At 38.2% G+C, this 20,067-nt stretch overlaps 1 protein-coding gene across 1 annotated transcript in view; it reads right to left on the reverse strand.

Annotated features, from left to right (window-relative positions):
- Positions 1-5,659: 5,659 nt before the first annotated feature.
- CFLAR (CASP8 and FADD like apoptosis regulator) overlaps positions 5,660-20,067 on the reverse strand; it is a 21,992-nt gene continuing 7,584 nt past the window's right edge. The window contains exons 5-12 of the mRNA XM_085299421.1: positions 18,955-19,060; positions 17,917-18,052; positions 17,603-17,700; positions 16,685-16,736; positions 15,826-15,875; positions 14,518-14,596; positions 9,601-10,111; positions 5,660-8,679 (exon numbers count right to left, since the gene is read on the reverse strand). Coding sequence (XP_085155547.1) covers positions 8,541-8,679; positions 9,601-10,111; positions 14,518-14,596; positions 15,826-15,875; positions 16,685-16,736; positions 17,603-17,700; positions 17,917-18,052; positions 18,955-19,060 — 1,171 coding nt within the window. The 3' untranslated portion in view covers positions 5,660-8,540. The remainder of the gene's footprint in view (positions 8,680-9,600; positions 10,112-14,517; positions 14,597-15,825; positions 15,876-16,684; positions 16,737-17,602; positions 17,701-17,916; positions 18,053-18,954; positions 19,061-20,067) is intronic.

Consider the following 20,067-nt stretch of genomic DNA (forward strand, 5'->3'; position numbering starts at 1 on the left):
GTTACTGGGGCAGAGAGCGTCTCTGCCTGAAAGCAAAAAGCAAACATTAGTAACACTGTAGTCTTCAGTACAAAAATCCTTGAAGAACTTCATCCAATGGTGATGTGGAAGCCCTGAATACTCTGCAGAAGAATTTCCTTTTGAATCCATCTGAAATTTACTTCCTTCTCCAAGCAAAAAATTGCATCAGAGAGCTGAGTTGGCAGAAACTCTGAACAACCCAGTCTACTCTTTAAGTTAGCCCTGCTTTAAACAGAAAGCTGACCTAGATGACCTCAGTCATCTGGAAGAAGTCTCTTCTTCCAACCTAAATTCCTCTATATCCTTTATTCTTCCATCAACTTTCATGTTCAGAGGAAGGAGTCCCCAACTGTCTTCCCCCTCACAACTGCAGTTCTGTTCCTCTACAGTTTGTGGCTGGTAAGAGTCCCTGCAATAACTCTATTACAGCTCTTAGCAGAGAGGGCAGTGTTAAATTGCAGATGTTCCTTGATCTGCAGTCTGAAGGCTCTACTTTCCCCTGGCTGCAGTAGGAAGGTGCTCCTCTGTTTTAAGCCTGATATCAAAGCTGAAGCTGTGAATACTCATCCACTCCCATCTGGCACAGAAAAATCCTAAAACCTCTGTTATAGGACCATCTAATAAAATGTGGTAAGAGAGCAATCTAAAAGGGCTCTGTATAAACAACTCAATGTTAATGAAGTGTAACAGAGGCTAATCACCTTTCTACTACACAAACTTCCTCCAGGTAGCTTAGGCAGGTCTTTTCTGCCTGAGTGAAGCTATATAGAGAAATTTGTTTTCATTTGTAAGACAGTGCTTCATGTCTTCTGCCCAAAGAGTCAGTTAAATCCTTAACCTTCCACTTAGTGCAGCTGGAAGCAGCAAAGCTCTCTACATGAGAGAGAAGCAGCAAATAAATAAATAAATAAATAAATAAATAAATAAATAAAAATAAAAAAAGAAAGAAAGAAAGAAAGAAAGAAGTGGGTATATGGACAGAAACTCTGAATTCAAAGCTTTTGAAGCATCTGGGAGGACAGGTCAGCATATAAACCACAGAAAGTATCACAGCATATGGGAGATGCACGAGATTGTTGCAGTTTTGTGTTCAGGACCACAGAAGAAATATAATCCCAAATCCTCACATCCAGTTAAGGATGCAAGCACTATTTCATATTTCAAACAACAGGTTTGATAGAACCCAGGAATCCTGAATCCTGTACTGCCCCTTAGTCACAAGTCAAAGACTGTGCAAGGAAAAAAAAGGTCATATTACTTTCTCCTGTATTCAAGCTTACTCTCCCATAGTTTACTAATTCTGTTACTCACATTGCCTCTCTCCTCAAACGAAATCCTGTATGACAGCTTCTTCACATAAGAAACAAGCTGCTATAAAAAAGGTTCATATCTCAGTCATCTATCTACACATACAAATTATGCCACTTTACATTAAATCAGGCTTAAATAAATTTAGCTAAGCTAATTTCAAACTCTATTTAGATACTTTTATCAGCTAAATTTAGCAGATTAATTTAGGTTGATTCTTGTCTACATAGATCAGTTCAAACTGATGTCTATTCAGAATTTAAAGACAATGTCTAACTGAGTTTAAAAATCATAGGTTTAGAGGAATAGAGACAAGTTGTGTGTAGTAGGCATAAGTAGTCATTTCACAAGCAAATTAAACTGGAAAAAATCCTGCACCAATTTCTTCATCTATCTTTAAAACAGTTTTATAATATGCATTTCAGCTATCTTTGGAAAGCTTTTCACTGAAAACTCTTCCTGCCTAAGTCCTGAATACTCTCAAAGCCACCCAGCCTGTGCTGTGTTTACTAGCTGTCGATGACCTCTCTTCCCTCTCCTCTGTACTGAGGGCAGACAGGGCTGTGGCTGCCTCCTAGCACTACTGTGAAAGTAGATACTGCAGACTTGCAGCCTGAGCCAGCACTCACCTTATTGTTACTGTGTTTCTAAAATGCTCTACCACCTTATGCATTTCAAGGCAGTTTTAAAAACGTTATGGTAAAAGACTCCTGGAGCAGAGGAGGAAAAACAGCAAACACTCCCTATTCTAGTGAAACTAGTTTGTTAAAAACAAACAAACTAACTAACTAACATATTGGGGGCCAACCTCCTTGTTCCCCAGGCTTTTGGGGGCTCACCATTTACAGCTACAGCTACCATGACTAGTGTCTCTAATGTATGTGTTGCAACATACCCAATTCCTCCGGGACAGAAAAACAAAACAAAAAAACCCACACAAGTAAGAACTAAGGATTATCAATCTACTAGCTTTTCCTTTAACATTTTATTGATTGGGGTACTGCCCGACCTCAAGATTTAAGAGCAAAGCCAAACCGCGGGGCCCTGAGGAKCGCCGGAGCAGGGGGCCACTCAGCCCCAGCCCGCCGGTTTCCCAGCGGCAGCCGCAYCATGCCGGAAGGGAGGGTCGGGCTTGGGCTCCCGGCTCGGGCRCGGAACCCCTCCTCCGTTCCCTCTCCATTTCACTCCCTCTTACCTCTGAAATACCTCCCGTTCCCGTCCCGTCTTTCCGGGCTCTCCGCCGCGCCGCGCCGCGCNACTCCCTCTTACCTCTGAAATACCTCCCGTTCCCGTCCCGTCTTTCCGGGCTCTCCGCCGCGCCGCGCCGCGCYGCCCGGGCTATCTCAGGGCCAGCCCCGGCCCGCACCCAGCAGCCCGGTGCTGAGTCACGGCCCGGGCCTGGCCGCCCGGCGCCGTGCGGGGCCAGGCGGCATCGCCAGCAGCGGGGCGGAGAGGGGGGCTCGGCCGAAGCGGGAGGGGGCCGGGGACCGACCCCGGGAGGGCAGCGGTCGCCGCCCTCGGGGCTTGCCAGCCTCCCCCTCCTCCTAGCCCCCCGCGCCAAGGGACGCCGCCAAGTAGTCTGGAAAAAACAACCAGCGGCGCTTCCCAATAGAATAAAAGAAAGAAAAGCAAGATGAAACTGTTTTCTCTCTCAGCTTCAAGCTATTTTTAAAGCTAGCTACATGGCAAAAGGAGACCCAAACATTTGGGGGAGATTTTTTTCACCTGACAAGATGCCCTGAAGCTAATGCCTTCAAGTAGAGTTTTTATGCAAGACCTCCTGCTCGGCGCTGCTGCTGCAGTAAGGGGAGCAGGGGGCAAACAGCCCCTGCTCAGTGTAGGGTTCTCGTTTTCGGCAGCCTCTGCGACACCAGTATCCCCCCCACCCTCCAGTCAGGGCAGCAAGATGTGACCACTGTCCTTGCTCCAGCCAAAGAGCAGCTGTCCAACACACATGCAGCAGCAGCGATCTCTGCTGAAACTAAAATGCTCCCTGTCCTTTATTCAGTCAGCTCTTAAAGGGGAGGGGGGAAAGCCGTAGAAACTCAATAGTCAAATTTAACAAGCGGCTGCTGTCTACAGGATAAGTTGGCAAAGAAGGTCGAGGCTTACTCTGGGATCAGGAGGGTGACGATGAGCCTGACTGCATGTGCTTTTCTTTAAGAAGTAAAGTGAAACCCTAACATTTACAACTTAGCAGCAATAGCACTAAGCAGTTTTGCTAAACTATGATCCTATTTCAGTAATGGCACTGATTGAAATCATATTTCCTACGATGTTATGTTTCTGCAAATTAAACACAAAATACACTGTCAGACTAATACGTATTTAAAAATACAGCATGTACAGAAAGAGACAAATTCCAGAAAAACAATGTTCCTTGAAGATCGGCCATGTCCTACTGATCCTCCAACAAAAGAGATGAAGAATTTTTGATACAGCCACACAGTGAAGCTGTCGAATAATTCAGTATAGAAGATAAATTTAAAAGGAACATAATCAGAAAGACAGCAGGCAGACTACAGAATGTCATCCACAGACAGTTTTTCAGAGCAAAAGCATACTGCACGTTAGAAATTTAAAGCTCTGCATATCAGAAAAGAATTCTGATAAAACGTCATCTAAAGCTGGTACTGACCCAGATATCTGTAACAGTCATTCTTACTTATGAAGATCTGAAAGAGCTTATGTATCAGACATATAGTACACTGCATCTGCAAGTGTGAGCACCATAACATCCTCTTGATTTTAACTTCTTTCCTGAATCACAAGCTGGCAACTATCATAATTCAGTGCACAAATATGTAACACAATAAAAAGTAAACTGGAATCGCTGCTCAGTCATGGCAATAAAAGTAGATGAGGAAATTCATGCTACTTAAGGCTAGTGCAAAACAGCATAGAATCTCCTGCCTCAGAGGCTCATTTTCCGAGGCAGTGATAAAGCATCATCTATATTCTGCATGTCTTCCATATACATGGCACAAACAGAAGTGCGAAAATAGTCTATTACAGTTATTGGAAACTGAAAATCAAGTTCTGTGCTACACAGTCAGACATTCCACGCATTGACAATTCAGGGGTAGGAAAGAGCAACGTGCTTTATCTTGTTCAACAGCAGGTTCAGAAAACTACACATTTTGGCAGATCATGACCATGAAAATCCACCACTATCTCTCACTTGTTATGTTCCAGTGCTAACATCTTAGGCTTAATTCTGGATCCATCATGGAGTCTTTTTTCCCTTTTGGCTATTGAATGGGAGTTTGGTATCAATTCAACGACTGCACTAGTAAAACTGATCTCTAATGCATGTACAGCCTAATGCCATCCAGGCCATGCATCAGGTCAGTCTCCAGGCTCAAATTTCAGCTACAGAGTAAAGCAAAACCAGACCATCCCTRCCACACATAGCCAGGGCCACAGAAAGTTATGTGAAAAGTGACAGACAACTTGCATCACAGATTTTCTGCCTGTTAGCAAATACCAACTTCAATAACATTGTTTTTYACAACACAGTCTAGCAAATGCATCTACTCCATATTGAACTCTTGAAGGCAGCATCAAGGCAAGAAATACTGCCTAGTACTTGCATGATTACAGAATAAGTACTGCGATGGCTAAGAATCTACTAAGGACCAAGACATCAGTGTAGAAATTCAGTATCTGACATTCATGCATGTTGCCTAATACATGGAACATCCCCACAAATCCTGGGACATCAGAGGACTGCAATCACTGCTGCATCTAAGTGGCCAGATGCAAAGAGATTCTTTTGCTTTTCTACTACCAGGATTATTTAAAATAGTCTCCTCAGATTTTTAGAGTGTTGTTTTTTTTCTTCATTTCTTACGGAATAGGACACAGACTTTACTTACACTACCATAAACTGAGGTGAGGAATATGTACACTTCTTGAAACTCCTCTCTCCAATTTATATTGTCATAAAACTAGCAGAAACAGAATATATCCTATTGTTACTAGTTTAGCAAATGGTTGTACTTAGCATTGCTAAAAAAAAAAAAAGTTGCTGGATGCTGTAAGGATATCCACTATTATTCTTACTTCCTTTCTCCCTTTTTTCCTGTTGTCTTCTTTCTCTTTCCAATTTTGGTGTTGTATTTCTCCTTCAGATCTTTCCCCTACTTTTTCTTCTCTTGGTTCTCCCTACCATTCCCCTTCTTGTTCCTGCTTGCACTTTCAGGATTTCTTTCCCTCATCTCTCTGCCTCCTCTTGGTTCCATTCTCCCTGATTTTGGCGTCTATGAGGCAGAAGAGTGCTCATCATATGACATAAAGGCTAATAAAGAAAATGCGAGAAAAAATTAAGTTAATTTGTGAAGTGAAATCATATTTATTATCACACGTACAGTAACTAGGAAATACACTTTATTTCTACAGCCACAGAACAGTGTGCATTTGTTTTATAACATCTGCTTCATTTACCAGATTCTACAGGAACTAACTTCCAAATCAGTTATTTTGTAATATTTCTATTACCCCACAGAATATGAGCAAGGTTTAGTTTTAAAATCACATTTGCTGTATTTTATTCCAAGCTAGGCAGTTTATGAAATACCAGAAGTTAGAAATGAACACCATTTTTATTACCTATGACACACAATACATACCCTTCTGGTGCTGCAAAGCAGCAAGTTCTCTAGTTATCTCTGTGAAATACTTACAAACTCAGTTTTAAGACATAAAGTATTTTTAAAGCCAGAAACAATATGGTACTAGTTTGTAAGAACCACCAATTTAAAAGGCCATTTCTTACAAAGTAGGCAAGAGGAACAGTTAAGAACCAAATTTCCGCACACCACCACTACGATACATTGTTTCTAGACCTATAAAATACTAAAACCTATTTCATGATATTAACTTTAACACTTACAGAGACTAAGCTTTTAGAGAATGTCTGGATTTTGCAAAAGCTGATTATCTATCATTTTTAATTCTTATGCCTGTGTCTACACAGAACAAAACATTTTGGGCTACATTTCCCAATTCTAGACTATATATAAAAAATAAAGTTTATATATACTATTAATAAAAAGATACACCAGCTTATAAAGTGGAAAGAGACCAAAAAAATACAGTATGCACGTGTTTTATAATATAGGGGAAGTATTTTTCTAACTTGTGCAARAATTCTGATCACAATTATAAATTTCACTTCCTATATTTAACATGCAAATAAAACTGAATATACAATAAAAAGGTACAACAAGAGTGAAGATTTAAGTGTAATAATATAAAAGGCTCAATATATGTATTATACAAAATGATATATTAATATAAATAAATATATATTTTCAATCTTAAAATCGTATATGGATACTTAAGGAAAGAAAAGAAGGTAAAACTCGTTTAGTGGGTTTCTTCTCTTGATATACTCTAACAGTCCTCAATCAGCAGTTCAGGAACCTCCTAAGCCAGGAAGAGACTGGACTCGTATCACATAAGCACTCAGGAGTCCTTCCTTGTTATCAGATATAGATATCTGCTCTTTGCCAAATAAATGTGAATTTTAATTTCAGTTATGAAAGTTACTTGGAAATTTGTTTTTTCTTAATGAAACTCAAGAAGTCTGGTTTCCAAAAAAAGGTTTAAAATATTATCAAGCCAACACCTAACTACAAGAGTACTGAGAAAAGAAGTCACTGCTACCAGAATAAATCTATTTGCTGTGCCATCATAATTAGTAGCAATATACTACAGGTAGCTGCCTGTGAGACCTGGCCGACAATGAAAAGCATTGTTGGCAAAATTATGCAGGTAAGCACATCTGATTTTTGCTCAAATYCAATGCAGCTACACTAGAAAAAGTCTTTTTGCTTCCCCCCACCCCCAAGAAACTAGCCTATAGTATACAAGCAAAAATACTTCTCTTTTTGCTCGCATAAAATATGTATGAGCCACAGGGATRTATGGCATAACTACATCAAGAACCAAGCAAGGCAAGCCAAAGTCTTGAATTTTCTTCCTGGACAGGAGACTATATTAAGAATACTGAAAGATCGCAAGTGGCTTATTTTAGGAAGGAGGAGAATGCCATAAATTCAGCAAGAATACATCTCAATACACCTCATCCAGGTTGTAGTGTTATACAGCATCCAGATCAACTGAACTCTTGATGCTAGGCATCTGCCTCATTGGAGAAAAGACTGCTACATTTCAGGCAAATTTCTGTCATGTCTTTTTCAAAAGAACAAAGGCAACTTAAAAAAAATATATAAAAAGATATACCCTCTTTCATAAGCAAAAGGAGCAAGGGAATGCAATCTGGTCTAAAGAGCCAGTGGCTGCTACAAGACATTCAGGTTCAGATGTGATAAACAGCTCATTTTTATAGCTATGTCTGATGTGGCAAGTATGAATCAAGCTTCAGCTTTCACAGATTATCTGCCAAACCCCTCATTCTGAAACTGTACAACTTCATTACTCTAAGGCCCTGCCATGTGAAGACTCATTTTTTTGTATATTTGTACCCGCAGACTGCAAAGTTGGACAGTCTGCCATGTCTTGGGCTGATTTAAAAACATGCAACCCTTAGATGCTGCAGAGGGTACTGAGGTCACAGAGGGTTCTGGATGAATTACAAGCTCTAATGCACCAAGCAGATGGAATCCAAATTATTTACAAGATTGTTTTTCTCTTCTTTCTGCTTTGTTACAGGGTGCAGAGGCATGCCAAACCAGAACTACTGGCTATTATAGGGAAAGCAGAGCTGTTGGGAAGGCTTTCTCTGCTGCCAGTTCTCCATTATTAGGTGCTGGGGAAAGTACTGAGTGAGCATCAGTGACTCGTCGCACTGATTTTTCTTTGCCTTAAAGATCAAAAGAAGAGCCTAGATCAGAGCACTGCTAGTAGGTATACTTAAAAAAAAAAGTAACAAAAACACAGAACCTTGAAAAATCCAATAGCTATAGTTTAGAGCTCTTTCCATGCTGTTTACCTGTTGCACTTGGTTGCAAGATCTGTTGCACTTTTATACAATAGCTGCCATTCTTCTCCAAGTTTTCTGAAACTTCTGTATTAAAATCCTAAATCTAGTCCCTTCAACCCTGAAAAATGCTTCTAAATCCCCAGGTTTAGAAACAGCTGGCACTTGAGGTATGCAGGCAACAACAGTGCTTGAAGTGTGTAGGAACGTGTATGGACCTTAGTATTTCTTTTAGCCATTTCAGACATGTACTTTCCACCAGCAGTTATGTAGGAGAAAGAAAAAGTTTTTTCCTCAATGTGTGCTGGAGCAGAAGTGAGTATTGCTGGCTTGGGTGAATGGTCTTGTTCCACTCATAGACTTCTCTGTTCAGTTCTGTATGGAGGTCTAATATACAGAGTTTCCTGCAGCAAGAGAAATAAACACTTTAGAGAATGAAGCAGAACACAACTTAAGAACCCACAAGATGAAAGACACCTTCAAACTCAGTATGAAGAAAGTTTCAAGTTTCAGTCTTTAGTACAGAGATTACATCTTTAAAACCCAAGGCTGAATATGCATTTTGGAGAGTATATGTTATATTCCAAATCATTATGATACTTGTTATGCTCTCCATTCACAGTCATCTGTRGTTTTAGGATTTGTGAAAAGGTACCAACTGCTGACCTGCAGCTACCTTGGAAAACCATTGTACACTTGGTCTACCTGCTAGCTGCCTGGTAGAACAAGTGTACAATGAAAAGCTTTGCTGGTAAAGTTATATATGCAAGTATGTCTGATTTTTACTCACGTTTCTTTTGTTATCTTTGGATAGACTAACCACTTTSGATAGTTTCAACTCAAGATTATAAATTGGCAATCTTGTGGATCCTGAAAGGAGGGTGAATTATATCTCAAGAAAAGAAAAAAAAAATCCTTCCCTCTCAACTGTCTTTTTCCTTCAGACTCAGGCACTGGCTTTTTGTATTTGCAAACAGAGCCCTTCTTAATGGCTTTAAAAGCAAACCTCAATTTGACRATTGCCTGACGTGCACCTTGTATTTTGGAGAAGAAAGTTTCAGTGCTTGCTTTAGGCTCCTTCTCCTCATGTTCTGCAAGCCCCAGTCTCATAACACACTTTCATTTCACCATCCAGAATCAGAAGCTTCACTCCTAAAGCACCTTCCTGTGCCATCATTCCAGGATGAAGTACATTTGCCTTTTATCTTACAACGCAGCATGAAGACACCTCTCCAGACCAAAAGGGATGAAAGTTTACACAGCTCTTCCTCTAGGACAGTAGGCTGCCCTAGAAAAAAGGTTCTTGAATTTCCTCTTTTATTTACCTTTTATGGGGATTGCGGAGTAGCTCAGCCAGACAATGCAGATAATATGAGGATGAGTTTGGAGACCTTTCTAGTGTAGACACATCAACCTTGCATTGACTCCAAAAGATGTCTGCTACTTGGGGGATAGTGATTTTCCATGGGATTTTTGCATTAGAAATGATCTTCTCATCATTCCCRTCTACTTCCAGACTACTACATTCTTGCTCGCTTTCTGGCACAATGTAGCTCTGAATGAAGAAGAGCTTTGGTTTTCCTAGGAGCTCAGGGCATGAGTCTGCAGTAAAGTATTTTTTTATTCGTTCCAAAGGAAATCCAGAAAAGGTCTGGTCTGTACAGAACACGCTCTGAGGGCTACCACGGCTGATCAATACGCAGATGAAACTATCACAGTTTCTGTGCTTCTGCAACCTTGCAATTTCACGCAATGTTTGATTCATGGCGTCCATATTTAAATATCTGTAACAATGGACATCATAGCCTAAGTCTCTGAAGGTCTCTTCCAACACATCTGGAAAAAAGCAAGACATAATTAAATCAAGGCACAGCAAGACTCAATCTCAACTATCCTGAAGGACTACAGTATTTACAGTAGCTGACTAAGGGAAACAAGATGTTCATTTAATCGTAACAACTGAAAAATCAGGAGTCTTGATGTTAATCACATAGTACACACACTGCTACATGCATGTTATCTTTAATAACAGTTATGTACTTCATGACAGCAAAGACACTAATATGTGGCACATAATGAGTTTCTAATTCCACCGATTTTTGCACACTTYTGTTTACAGCCAGTATCCCAAGAAACTGTTCTTAGGACTTAAAATATCAGGCAGGAGAAGACATTAGAAAATGCTTCATAGAGAACAGGTTTGTAATGGTGAGGAATGAGCTGGGTAGTACAGGAGTCTGTTTGATTTGTCAAAATTACTCTGAACGCTTATTACTGCAGATATTCAGAAATTGATAGGAAAAAAAACTTTCATTAGTCAAAAAGGAACCTGCAGCACTCATTCATACTTGCTCTTATATAAAAGTGGACATTAAGTGAAAGAATAGATGGAGAATGGACACTCGAGTCCAGACTGTGACAAGCCTGGTGACAGAGTTATATTTTTAGCAATGAAAAGCTGAACATTGTTGATGAGCCATTTCAAATGTGTTAGAAATTAAAACTGTAGATCAAGATTTAGCACAGTTGTATTTGTGTTAGTCTATACTGCAGAAAAGCGTGTTATGCTCTGAGCAACTACTCTGAATGTTTACTAATATGAGAGTGAAACCAGATTCATGGTGGTCAGAACCACGGGTATTTAAGTGTTCTGTGAACAACCAGCTACCACTGTGACTTACAGCCTTATAGCTGCAGCATCATATCTTTATTATAAACTTACATATATATGTATATACATATATTAGAAACTCTCTATAGGCAGCATATATATATATATATATATATATATATATATATATATAAAAGGACAGGAGAAAATGCATGTCATCATAGACACAGGAAGCAAGACTCTAGAAGCTTAACAATCCCTAATTAGCAGAGACAAAGGACAGAGCTATTTCAGAGATAATTGGCAGCTAAATAAGTGCTCTACTACTACAGTGTTCTCCTCAAGAAACACCAACAGTGAAAATGGAGAACAGAACTCAAACTTCCGCAGCAAAAACAAGATAGACAGCAATTTTACAAATTGTACCACTACAGTGAGGTGATAAATGAAGATTATAGGGTTTTCTTCTTGATTTGTTAGTTGATTAGATCTTGTAAAGTAATTCAAAAGTTTTTCCAGACATTTTTTGGTTTGTAATTATACAGGAAAATCTCCTCTATTTATGACAATAAAATACGTCTTCAAAATTCACGTGGAAGATGGGATCTGGTATTTTTACCCAGTGTAAAAGAGTGACCTAGTATTAATACCATTCAACAGTTACATACTTGGCTGAAGCACTTCATCCATCAGAGGGCAGTCGTGCATATGTAAAAGTCATAGTTACAGAAACAAGACTGCTTTTTGTTACTTACATCACTGGTGCATATATTATGTACATGAAGTTACAAACCTCTGTGTCAAGTTACGACCATCACACATTATACGGCAAAGAAATAAATGCAAACAAACTCTTAGAGCTGACATCTTTGTTTAGCAATGAATCAGAAGTTATACACTGTAAATTTTGGATACAGCAATTTATGTTAAGATGCAACAAAATAAAGCTCAATATACAGCAACCTGAGATAAGAAAATACTCATTTCTTCAACAGCAATCATCCCCCTACAAATCATTGCAGGCTTAAAAGCATTTTCTCATCTTTACCTGAAAATTCCCCTTCTCTCCCTCCGATTGTTTAGACGGATTTCCAACACAGGATAAAAACTGGCTTCCAAGTGGAAATCAGAGTCAAGAGCAGCCAATAACTCATCTTGCAAAACAGCAAGCACAGTTTCAGTTTGAACTTTATCAATATCTGATGAATTTGCATTGTTTGTACTGGGCATCATTTTCAAACGTGGCAATCATTGATCCTACATCATCTAACATTGGTTCAGCTTCCTCAGATTAAGTCTTAAGACAGCTACAGACTTAGTGCAGATTACTGATTACTTCTCCGCACATTGCAGATATGACTCCTAACGTATTCTCCCTGTCCTCTTCTTTATCTTTGGTATTTCCAGACCTCAGAAGTTGTGTGGCACAACTCTAAAATAGACAATGGCTTTTTAAAAATCTTTTTAAATAATGTGATGTGCTGCTTCAGTCTCACTAGAACAGTAATATATTTCAGTGAGTCTGGCTTTCTATCAGAAGGTTAAAATGCTGACAATGCACTGGTGACATTAACATCTGAGATACGTGCATGCTGTACTCAGTTCTTCATGCAATGCAGAAATGCATAGGGACTGAGACACACTAAGACTTGCCTTGGGTTCAAGCAAGCACATCAGCAGCAGGGCCATAATCTACATGTATATCTGACATGCCAGAGGCTGAATATTTAACCCATTTTTGTCCTTTCCAGTCAACAGAATCTTCCACAATCACATTTATTCTTCCTGTTCTTGTGCAAATGCTGAAGCACCCATATGAGCACGTAAAGAACACACACACACATATATATTTTTTAATATTGTGTGTTTCATCTTTGTGTTTAGAAGCAATTACTATTACAAAACAGTGAGTACAGTGTATTGCTTGTCAGAGGATCCTGTGCATTTTAAGGAARAACACATCTAAATCTATGCAGTTGTGACTGAACTGACATGACAATTTCTTCCCTTTTACTTCTTGTTTACTCAAGTACACGTGCCCTGCTTGCTTTTTATATTTACTGTTTCATTCAAACACTCAGGCTTGGCTCAGCTGAACACTCCTGTTCAATAAAGTTGGTCAGCACATGCTCACATCTAATCCATTAAAGACCAGGCCATTTTCAAGCCTTGTGTACTCTTCAACTCTCCACACTGAAATTTCTCTAGCAAAGCTTTTTGCATTTGCCTTCTTTGCAGCAGTAGACCTGTGCAAGTATTTTGGTACTGAACCAGATCCTATCATGCTGCCTTCCAGATAAAGACTATATAATACGTTTCTTGTGTCAAAAAGCCATTTATGCTCTAACCCTACATGAAAGAGAAGAACTGGGAGGTAAAGCAGGAGGCAACAGTTCAGAGATTTTTTGATCTCAAGATGAAAATGAAAAAAAAAAAAAGGCATAGTTTTACTGACAGTAGGAGTCATATATTAGTTTGAATAATTTAATTTCTACACCCTTTTTGTTTTTTCGATGTATTTTTTATTTTACTTTTGCCAGAGGTAGTTCACGAATCTGACAGAACAGAGAGAAAAGGGGATCCCAGAGAATGCTGCCAGAGAATTGCATGTAGCTGACTTCAATCCTTCCCTCTCTCCTTCTTCTCTATTTACAGCAGGACTGTGAATTTGTCTGGTTGCTGGTACCCTACTAGAAAGCTAAAGTATCTTGTTTTATATATTTCTCTTAAATACTATTGTCAAACAAATGGCAAAGGTTTCCTTGCTGTGTCTGTGCTCTGCATCTACTGTTCTCCAACTATGATATTAAGAACTGTAAGTTGGTCTGTCTGGGACATTAGTTACAAGAAACAGAAAAGATATGCCCCAAACCCTCTTCCCACGCGTCTTCTAGCCTATTACAGAACTGACTGCAAACACTCATTCTCTCCATTTTTATTTTTAGCCTCATGTGCTCCACTGACTAAAGATGTTTCCGCTTACGCAAAAAACTAATGCTTTGGATTCTACAAAGGCAAGCAGAAAAATTTCAAACGTTAACCACAGCACTAACTACGTTGAATTACACATGCAATTTTTAACTAAATCAAGAAGAAAGAAACTAAACCTTTTCCTTCCCTGACAGTTTCAATTAAACAATGCAACATACAACAGAGGCCTAGCTGCTATATGATCATGATCAGGTATTGTCAGCTATGCAAAACCTTTGGTAACTAATATGATTATACTTTAAATCAACAACTGCGTTTTTTGAAAGGTGTGAAACATCTTGTTTACCATACCTTCCAAAAACCTGCTGTATGACTGTAGTTAAACTACTTTGTTGATCTCTCTGAACACCAGTTTTTCCCCCTTCCCTGAACATCAGTCCATCCCCTCATAAATTCTTTTGTTTAGAAACTCCGAACCTAAAAAACAAACATTTTTTGCAGTAGTTAGAACAGCTGGTTTTAATTCCAGGTTGGGCCTTTCAACTCTCTACTTTAGAAGACTTACTATAAATAATAGACTAGCGGACTAAGACAACATGACACCAATTTGACTGGTGGATTTACATCATATTCTTTATATAAAGTTATTTTAATTATCTGTGATTAACAACACAAGGAACTTCAATTTCTAGAGATTTACCTGAGTCATTGCCAATACAGTCTATGATCAGGCATATTCCTAAAGGTTGACTTTGCATTCTGTATTGATCATCAGAAATCTGAGGAAAGTGAAAGAGCAAACAAAGTTAGTGTCATTCCTTCAGCTCACAGACTTGCTTCTTTTCTCAAATTTAATCACTCCAAACCTACTTATTCTGCTGTTTTCCCATAGAGAAGCTAGCAAAAAAAAAAAAAACAAAAACAAAACAAAAAAAAACAACTAAGTAACTAAGTATTGGGATATAATGCGTATTATTTGTGCAAGAAAAAAAAAGTTAAAAAAAACATGGATACAGTCACGATTTTTCCCCTAATTCTATTACAGACTTAAATAAGTCTGGCATCCTCTTATCATGCAGTCTCTACTTTGATTAAAGTGCTAAGACTGAATCAGGAAAGAGAGAAACATGTTTGACACTGAATCTTAACTCCAGGGCCCGAACATAAAATGGGGTCACGAAATAGAGGGGAGTGAAAAAAAAAAATAAAAAACAAGACAGAGAGAGAGAGACAGAGTGAGAGAGATGGATGGGCGGGCTTTTTAAAGACGTGGCCCATGAAAAATATTATCCTTCTATTGTACCTTGAAATTAATTTCCTTAAGTGTAACGTTAGGAGGTATAAGCTTTCATACTGTTAACACAATAAAAACCTGTGTGTTTTCAGGTCTTCAGCTGGTACCATTCATCAGAACAGTTTTTCCTTGTCTACCTGGACAATGTAAAACCTCCTCATTCCTAGAAAGTCTAGGACTATTACACTCCTCGGTCTATTACAATCCGTTGTCTCTTTTTTAAAGATAATCAATTTGCTCTGAGTTTGGTTAACTCCCAGCTCTTGGCCCATAGCAGGGCTAGGAAAAGCTACAATATGTCCATGCTTACTGTTAATGCCAAAAGCATGTCTTTTCCCTGTTTGWGGGCCAGGGGAAAAACAGTAATTTCTTCCCTCACTTCCTCACCCTCCAAGAAGCCTTACTATTTCTAACATAGATGCAAGAGATCTGACTTTCATCAGGTTTTGACCTAGCCTCTACTCATGAATATACATGTTCTGCAAGCACATCATATATACATGCTTTTTGCACACTGCTGATTGCATGTTAGCAGCTAATATTTCATATTAAAAGTCTCTTCTCTAAGAGCAATTCATAGGACCTGCTTATGGCACAGGAAGATAGAGATGTACAGATTTGGTTTGCATGCAATTACAGAAAACCTCAAACTAAAAGAAAATTAATGTAAATATATAGGGAGATTTATAAATATACATAAGCACAACTACATACCTTTTGTGACATTGGTCCTGATTCCTGAATTGATATACGGACTGGTTCTGCTGTGGTTAAAACATATATAAGTAATCTCAGCATGCAGGCATCAGTGACACTTCTTTGAGACCAAATAATTTAGAAAGAAATCCATTCAGTTTGGCCAAGTTCTCTCATCTAGATCTTCTGATTTCTATACATGCTACCGAAGTTCAGCAAATAATAAAACTTTACTTTCACATTAAATGTTATCTAGAATACAGTCTACCTTACTTGTGACAACAAAAACAAACTCTCCCCTATGCTGAGAAAATTCAGCCAACTACTTTTTAAAAAAATCACCGTATTTGAGAGGTATAGTGGGTTTCCAGAAAGAACACAACAGTCATGTTAGGAAGCTGGTATTAACTAGACAACATGTTGGCTGGTCTGGTGAAAATTAAACTGACAGAAAAGCCTCCACAAAAACTTCCTAGTCCAAACAATCTTACGGCACACAAAATGGACACAGCTACACACTGGGTTGGGAGAAAGGGGGAAAGAGAGAGAAAAAAAACACAGCTGTGCTATGCTGGCCACTAGGACTGGCCAGCAGTTATCCTCCATAACTTTTCCTACGAATAATCTGATTATTCATGTAAGTAGTTGTGCAAATGGAAGCCTCTAGCTATTTCAAGAAATTTTTAAGATATGGCAGCACCAGCAAAACAAATACAACAGAAATATCAAGACAGGGCTCAATTTTCAGATGCACCARAAATTCAGAATCTCCAGCTGATATCCATAAACACAACCATTAAATAACAGTCCTTTCAATACAATGGAATACACCATTTGTCTTTTTATGATAATCAAAACTCTGACAGATTATTCTTACCCTGAATAAGGCTTTGTCTGTTTTGCATATTCTCCTGATTCACATTTTGGATCTAAAAYAAAGAAAAAAACTTTCAGAAACTAGTATTATGTATCGTAAAATACCAAAAATTAATATTTTTATTCCTCAATAAAAAGATTACATATTTTGTTTCATATATACCAGCAAGGACAAATTTTCACTGAATTCAAAAGGAAGTTATAACAATATTATGATACTGCAGAAAGCCAATACAAACTTTTTCCTATTACTAGTTTGGAAAATAAAGCTGTTGTGACTGTGTTAGTAGAGACAAATTGAGCAATGTGTTTTGTATGTAAGCTMTGCACGTGTATATATATACTGTAAACATGACAAAAAATTTCTCTGCAAGGCTGAAGACTTTAAGAAAGGTCGTATTTCACAACATCAAACTTAACCCAAACATAGGAATTTTTGCATTTGATTCAGAATAGTTTAGAAGATGACTTTTGACAWATTCAGAGATCATTGCTAAAATGAGATTAAAACAAAACCAGAAAATCTTTCCTAAAAAAGTAAATCATAACTTTCAACTTCCAAAATGGAAATGCTGCTTTCCCTAGATTTTGCAAAGTTCAYAAGTACAAAGAAGAAAAATACATTTTCCAAAGAACAGTCAGGCAAAACTTTAGTTGCCAGAGAAGTTGGAAAAAAAAATTACTCCCAACTAACAGGAAAAAATTCATAGAAAGTCTTTAAATGAAAGCTTTCTCAGTGTCAGCAGATTTAAATCAGGCCCTAAACCCAGCAAATAACAAGAACTTGAGAAATAAACCAAGTAATATTCTAGTTGCTAGCAATCGCTTGTTCCTTAGGTCCTGAGGAGATGAATTCTCTTTCAATGCTGGRCAATATTTATAGATAAATAAAGGATCTGTTGATTTACTGTATACTTACCCCTGAATTGTAAGGGGGATCAATCAGACTGAGATTAGGGAGAGATGCCTGAAGTGCATTTACATACACTGGCTGGGAATGAACGGAGGACATTAAAGCTGAAAATTTAACAGAAACACACTGAAAAATACACTGTAATTTATTAACCATTTTAAAGCCTAATTCCCTGAAGCATGAAAATACTCTGACATGTAACTCAATTTTATCTTCAATAAGAGCATATCTGATCCTTATCAAAAGGAGTATTCYGTTAAAGGAAAAAAAAGACAAAAAAAAMCAACCAGATAAATAAATAAAACAAGAAAGCATTTTACCTTCTTGTTTGTATTTTTGAATCTTCTTAATCAGGTCCATCCTGTGAATGTTTCGAAAACAGTCTTCTATCAAGTCCAGTTGATCAGGAGCCACCAAATTTAGTTTCTCCAGGTCAATCACAAGAGCTAGAAAACTCTAGAACAGCAACAGGAAAAAAAACCTACAAACTGTACTATCACTAATTTGCTCTCTATTAGTAACTCTAGGAAAGGCAAGTCCACTAGTTAAACAAAGCAACCTAGGAAATAATGTGGGGAAAAGTGGTAAGCTTTGTATATTTAGGAATTAGAGACATTAGCAGCTGAAATACTAAGAAAGGATTATCTGAAAAAACGTAAGCATTCTTAGTATTGTATCACAGGAGTAATTAGAAACAAGAGACCAATGATCTTAAAAAAGGATCAGTTTTTGAGGAAGCATTTTCTTGCCGCTACAAAGCCAACCACTTGGAACGTCATCTCAAATGCCTAGATTAATAGCTTAAAAAGGGGGAATTTACAGGGGCCCTCTCCTTTTCTCTCTCTTCTGTGCTTAGCGGACAAGTTTTCTGAATCCTCTCTATTGAATCCCTTCTTTTTTTCAGGGCACTCAGAATCAGATATTCAGAATGCAAATAGGCTGAGAATGACTTAGTTAAAACTGCTCATTTGTAAATGAAATGGAGCGGAAACAAAAAGTGATCTTATAATTCAAGATATACTTGAGATCCTACATATGTGAACTTGCAAATCAGGAATATTGAAAAAGAGGCTTTATTTTATGCCTTCCACTTGTGAGATTCATGGGATTCATGGTAATACTATTCACTACAGCAACTCTTCACTGTTCCCACCTTACTGTTTTTCTAGCTTCTTTTACAGCATGGGGAAAAAAAAAAAAAAGTAGGAGCCACTACTCCTTTCACACTTCCTGAATTTTGTCTACTTCTGCTGTGCTATCCCTTGCAGTACTGTCTCTTCTCCTTACTGTCTAGCCACATCCCTTTTAACTTTAATCTCTCATTGCTCTGGAGTATAAGACTAGGAGAAAGAAGTTACCTTATCTTTTGCCATTTTAATACGAGGTGCATAATCTCTGAGTAGGAAAACAAGAGAACCAACTTCTTCTTTTTCCAGATTCTCATTAATCTCTACCATTAGTACCCTGGAATGAAGTTGAGACACTTCTAAAGCATTAGCTTTCAGCAAGATCCTACTCCTGCCCAACTCCCCAACTTCTCCCATGTTCTAGTCCCAATGCACCATTCCTAATTAAACAACAAGAACAAAACTGTACTATTCCACAACCCATTTACAGAATAAAATACCTACTCTTACTCATCTGCATTTGTGTCTTTCTATAATAATTGTTTTTAAGCAAGAGGGTTCAGCGGGCAGAAAAAATTGCTGGAGATCAAGATACATAATTTATGTTCCTTTAGCCTTGAGATATAAATGTGGCCATGATATCTTGAACAGCGATTGCAGTCTAGTGAATAGAAACTGATGTAAGGGAACTAGCTAGCAATCTAGCCAGGATTAACTCATCCTGTATTCTGTGCAGCTGGCTGAGGCAACTCTTAGGAATACTGTAACAGTATTGTGACTATGACTGCTGGGGAGGGGGGAAGGAGCAGATTCATTTTCCAGATAAGAGATCAATTTTTGTTTTCAAATTTACCTSCTATAATTATTTCCTGATATTTTTAACTGTTTTGTAAATCAACACAGGTAAATTCTAACACCCTTAATGCCAAGTACTACACAACAGAATTATAATCAGAGTAGCAACCAGCACACAATTTACCAACTGCAATCTGAATTTCAAAATGACTACTGTTTTGCTAAATTCAATCAGAATAAGAAGCAGCATGAAAATACCAGTTTCTGCTTTTTTCATAAGTCAGGGAAATTTAGACTGTTCTCTGGCACACTAGGACATCATGAAGTCAATTTCCACGCTACTACTTGGCCTGTATGATGTAGCATCATAAACACTTCAAAATACACAGGAAGGACTAAATTACGAAAAGTATCCCAAAACACAAGAAGGGCTAATAGCTCATTGCCTTTGTAATAGCCACTGCTGGTGAAACAGAGGTCTCTGATATTTCAATGCAGCTACAGTGAGAGAATACAGGATAACAGAACACACCTTCAATTTTTTTTTTT

The sequence above is a fragment of the Rhea americana genome, unplaced genomic scaffold, assembly GCF_003343005.1.
Source record: "Rhea americana isolate MKP2758 unplaced genomic scaffold, rheAme1 scaffold_15, whole genome shotgun sequence".
NCBI lineage: Eukaryota > Metazoa > Chordata > Aves > Rheiformes > Rheidae > Rhea > Rhea americana.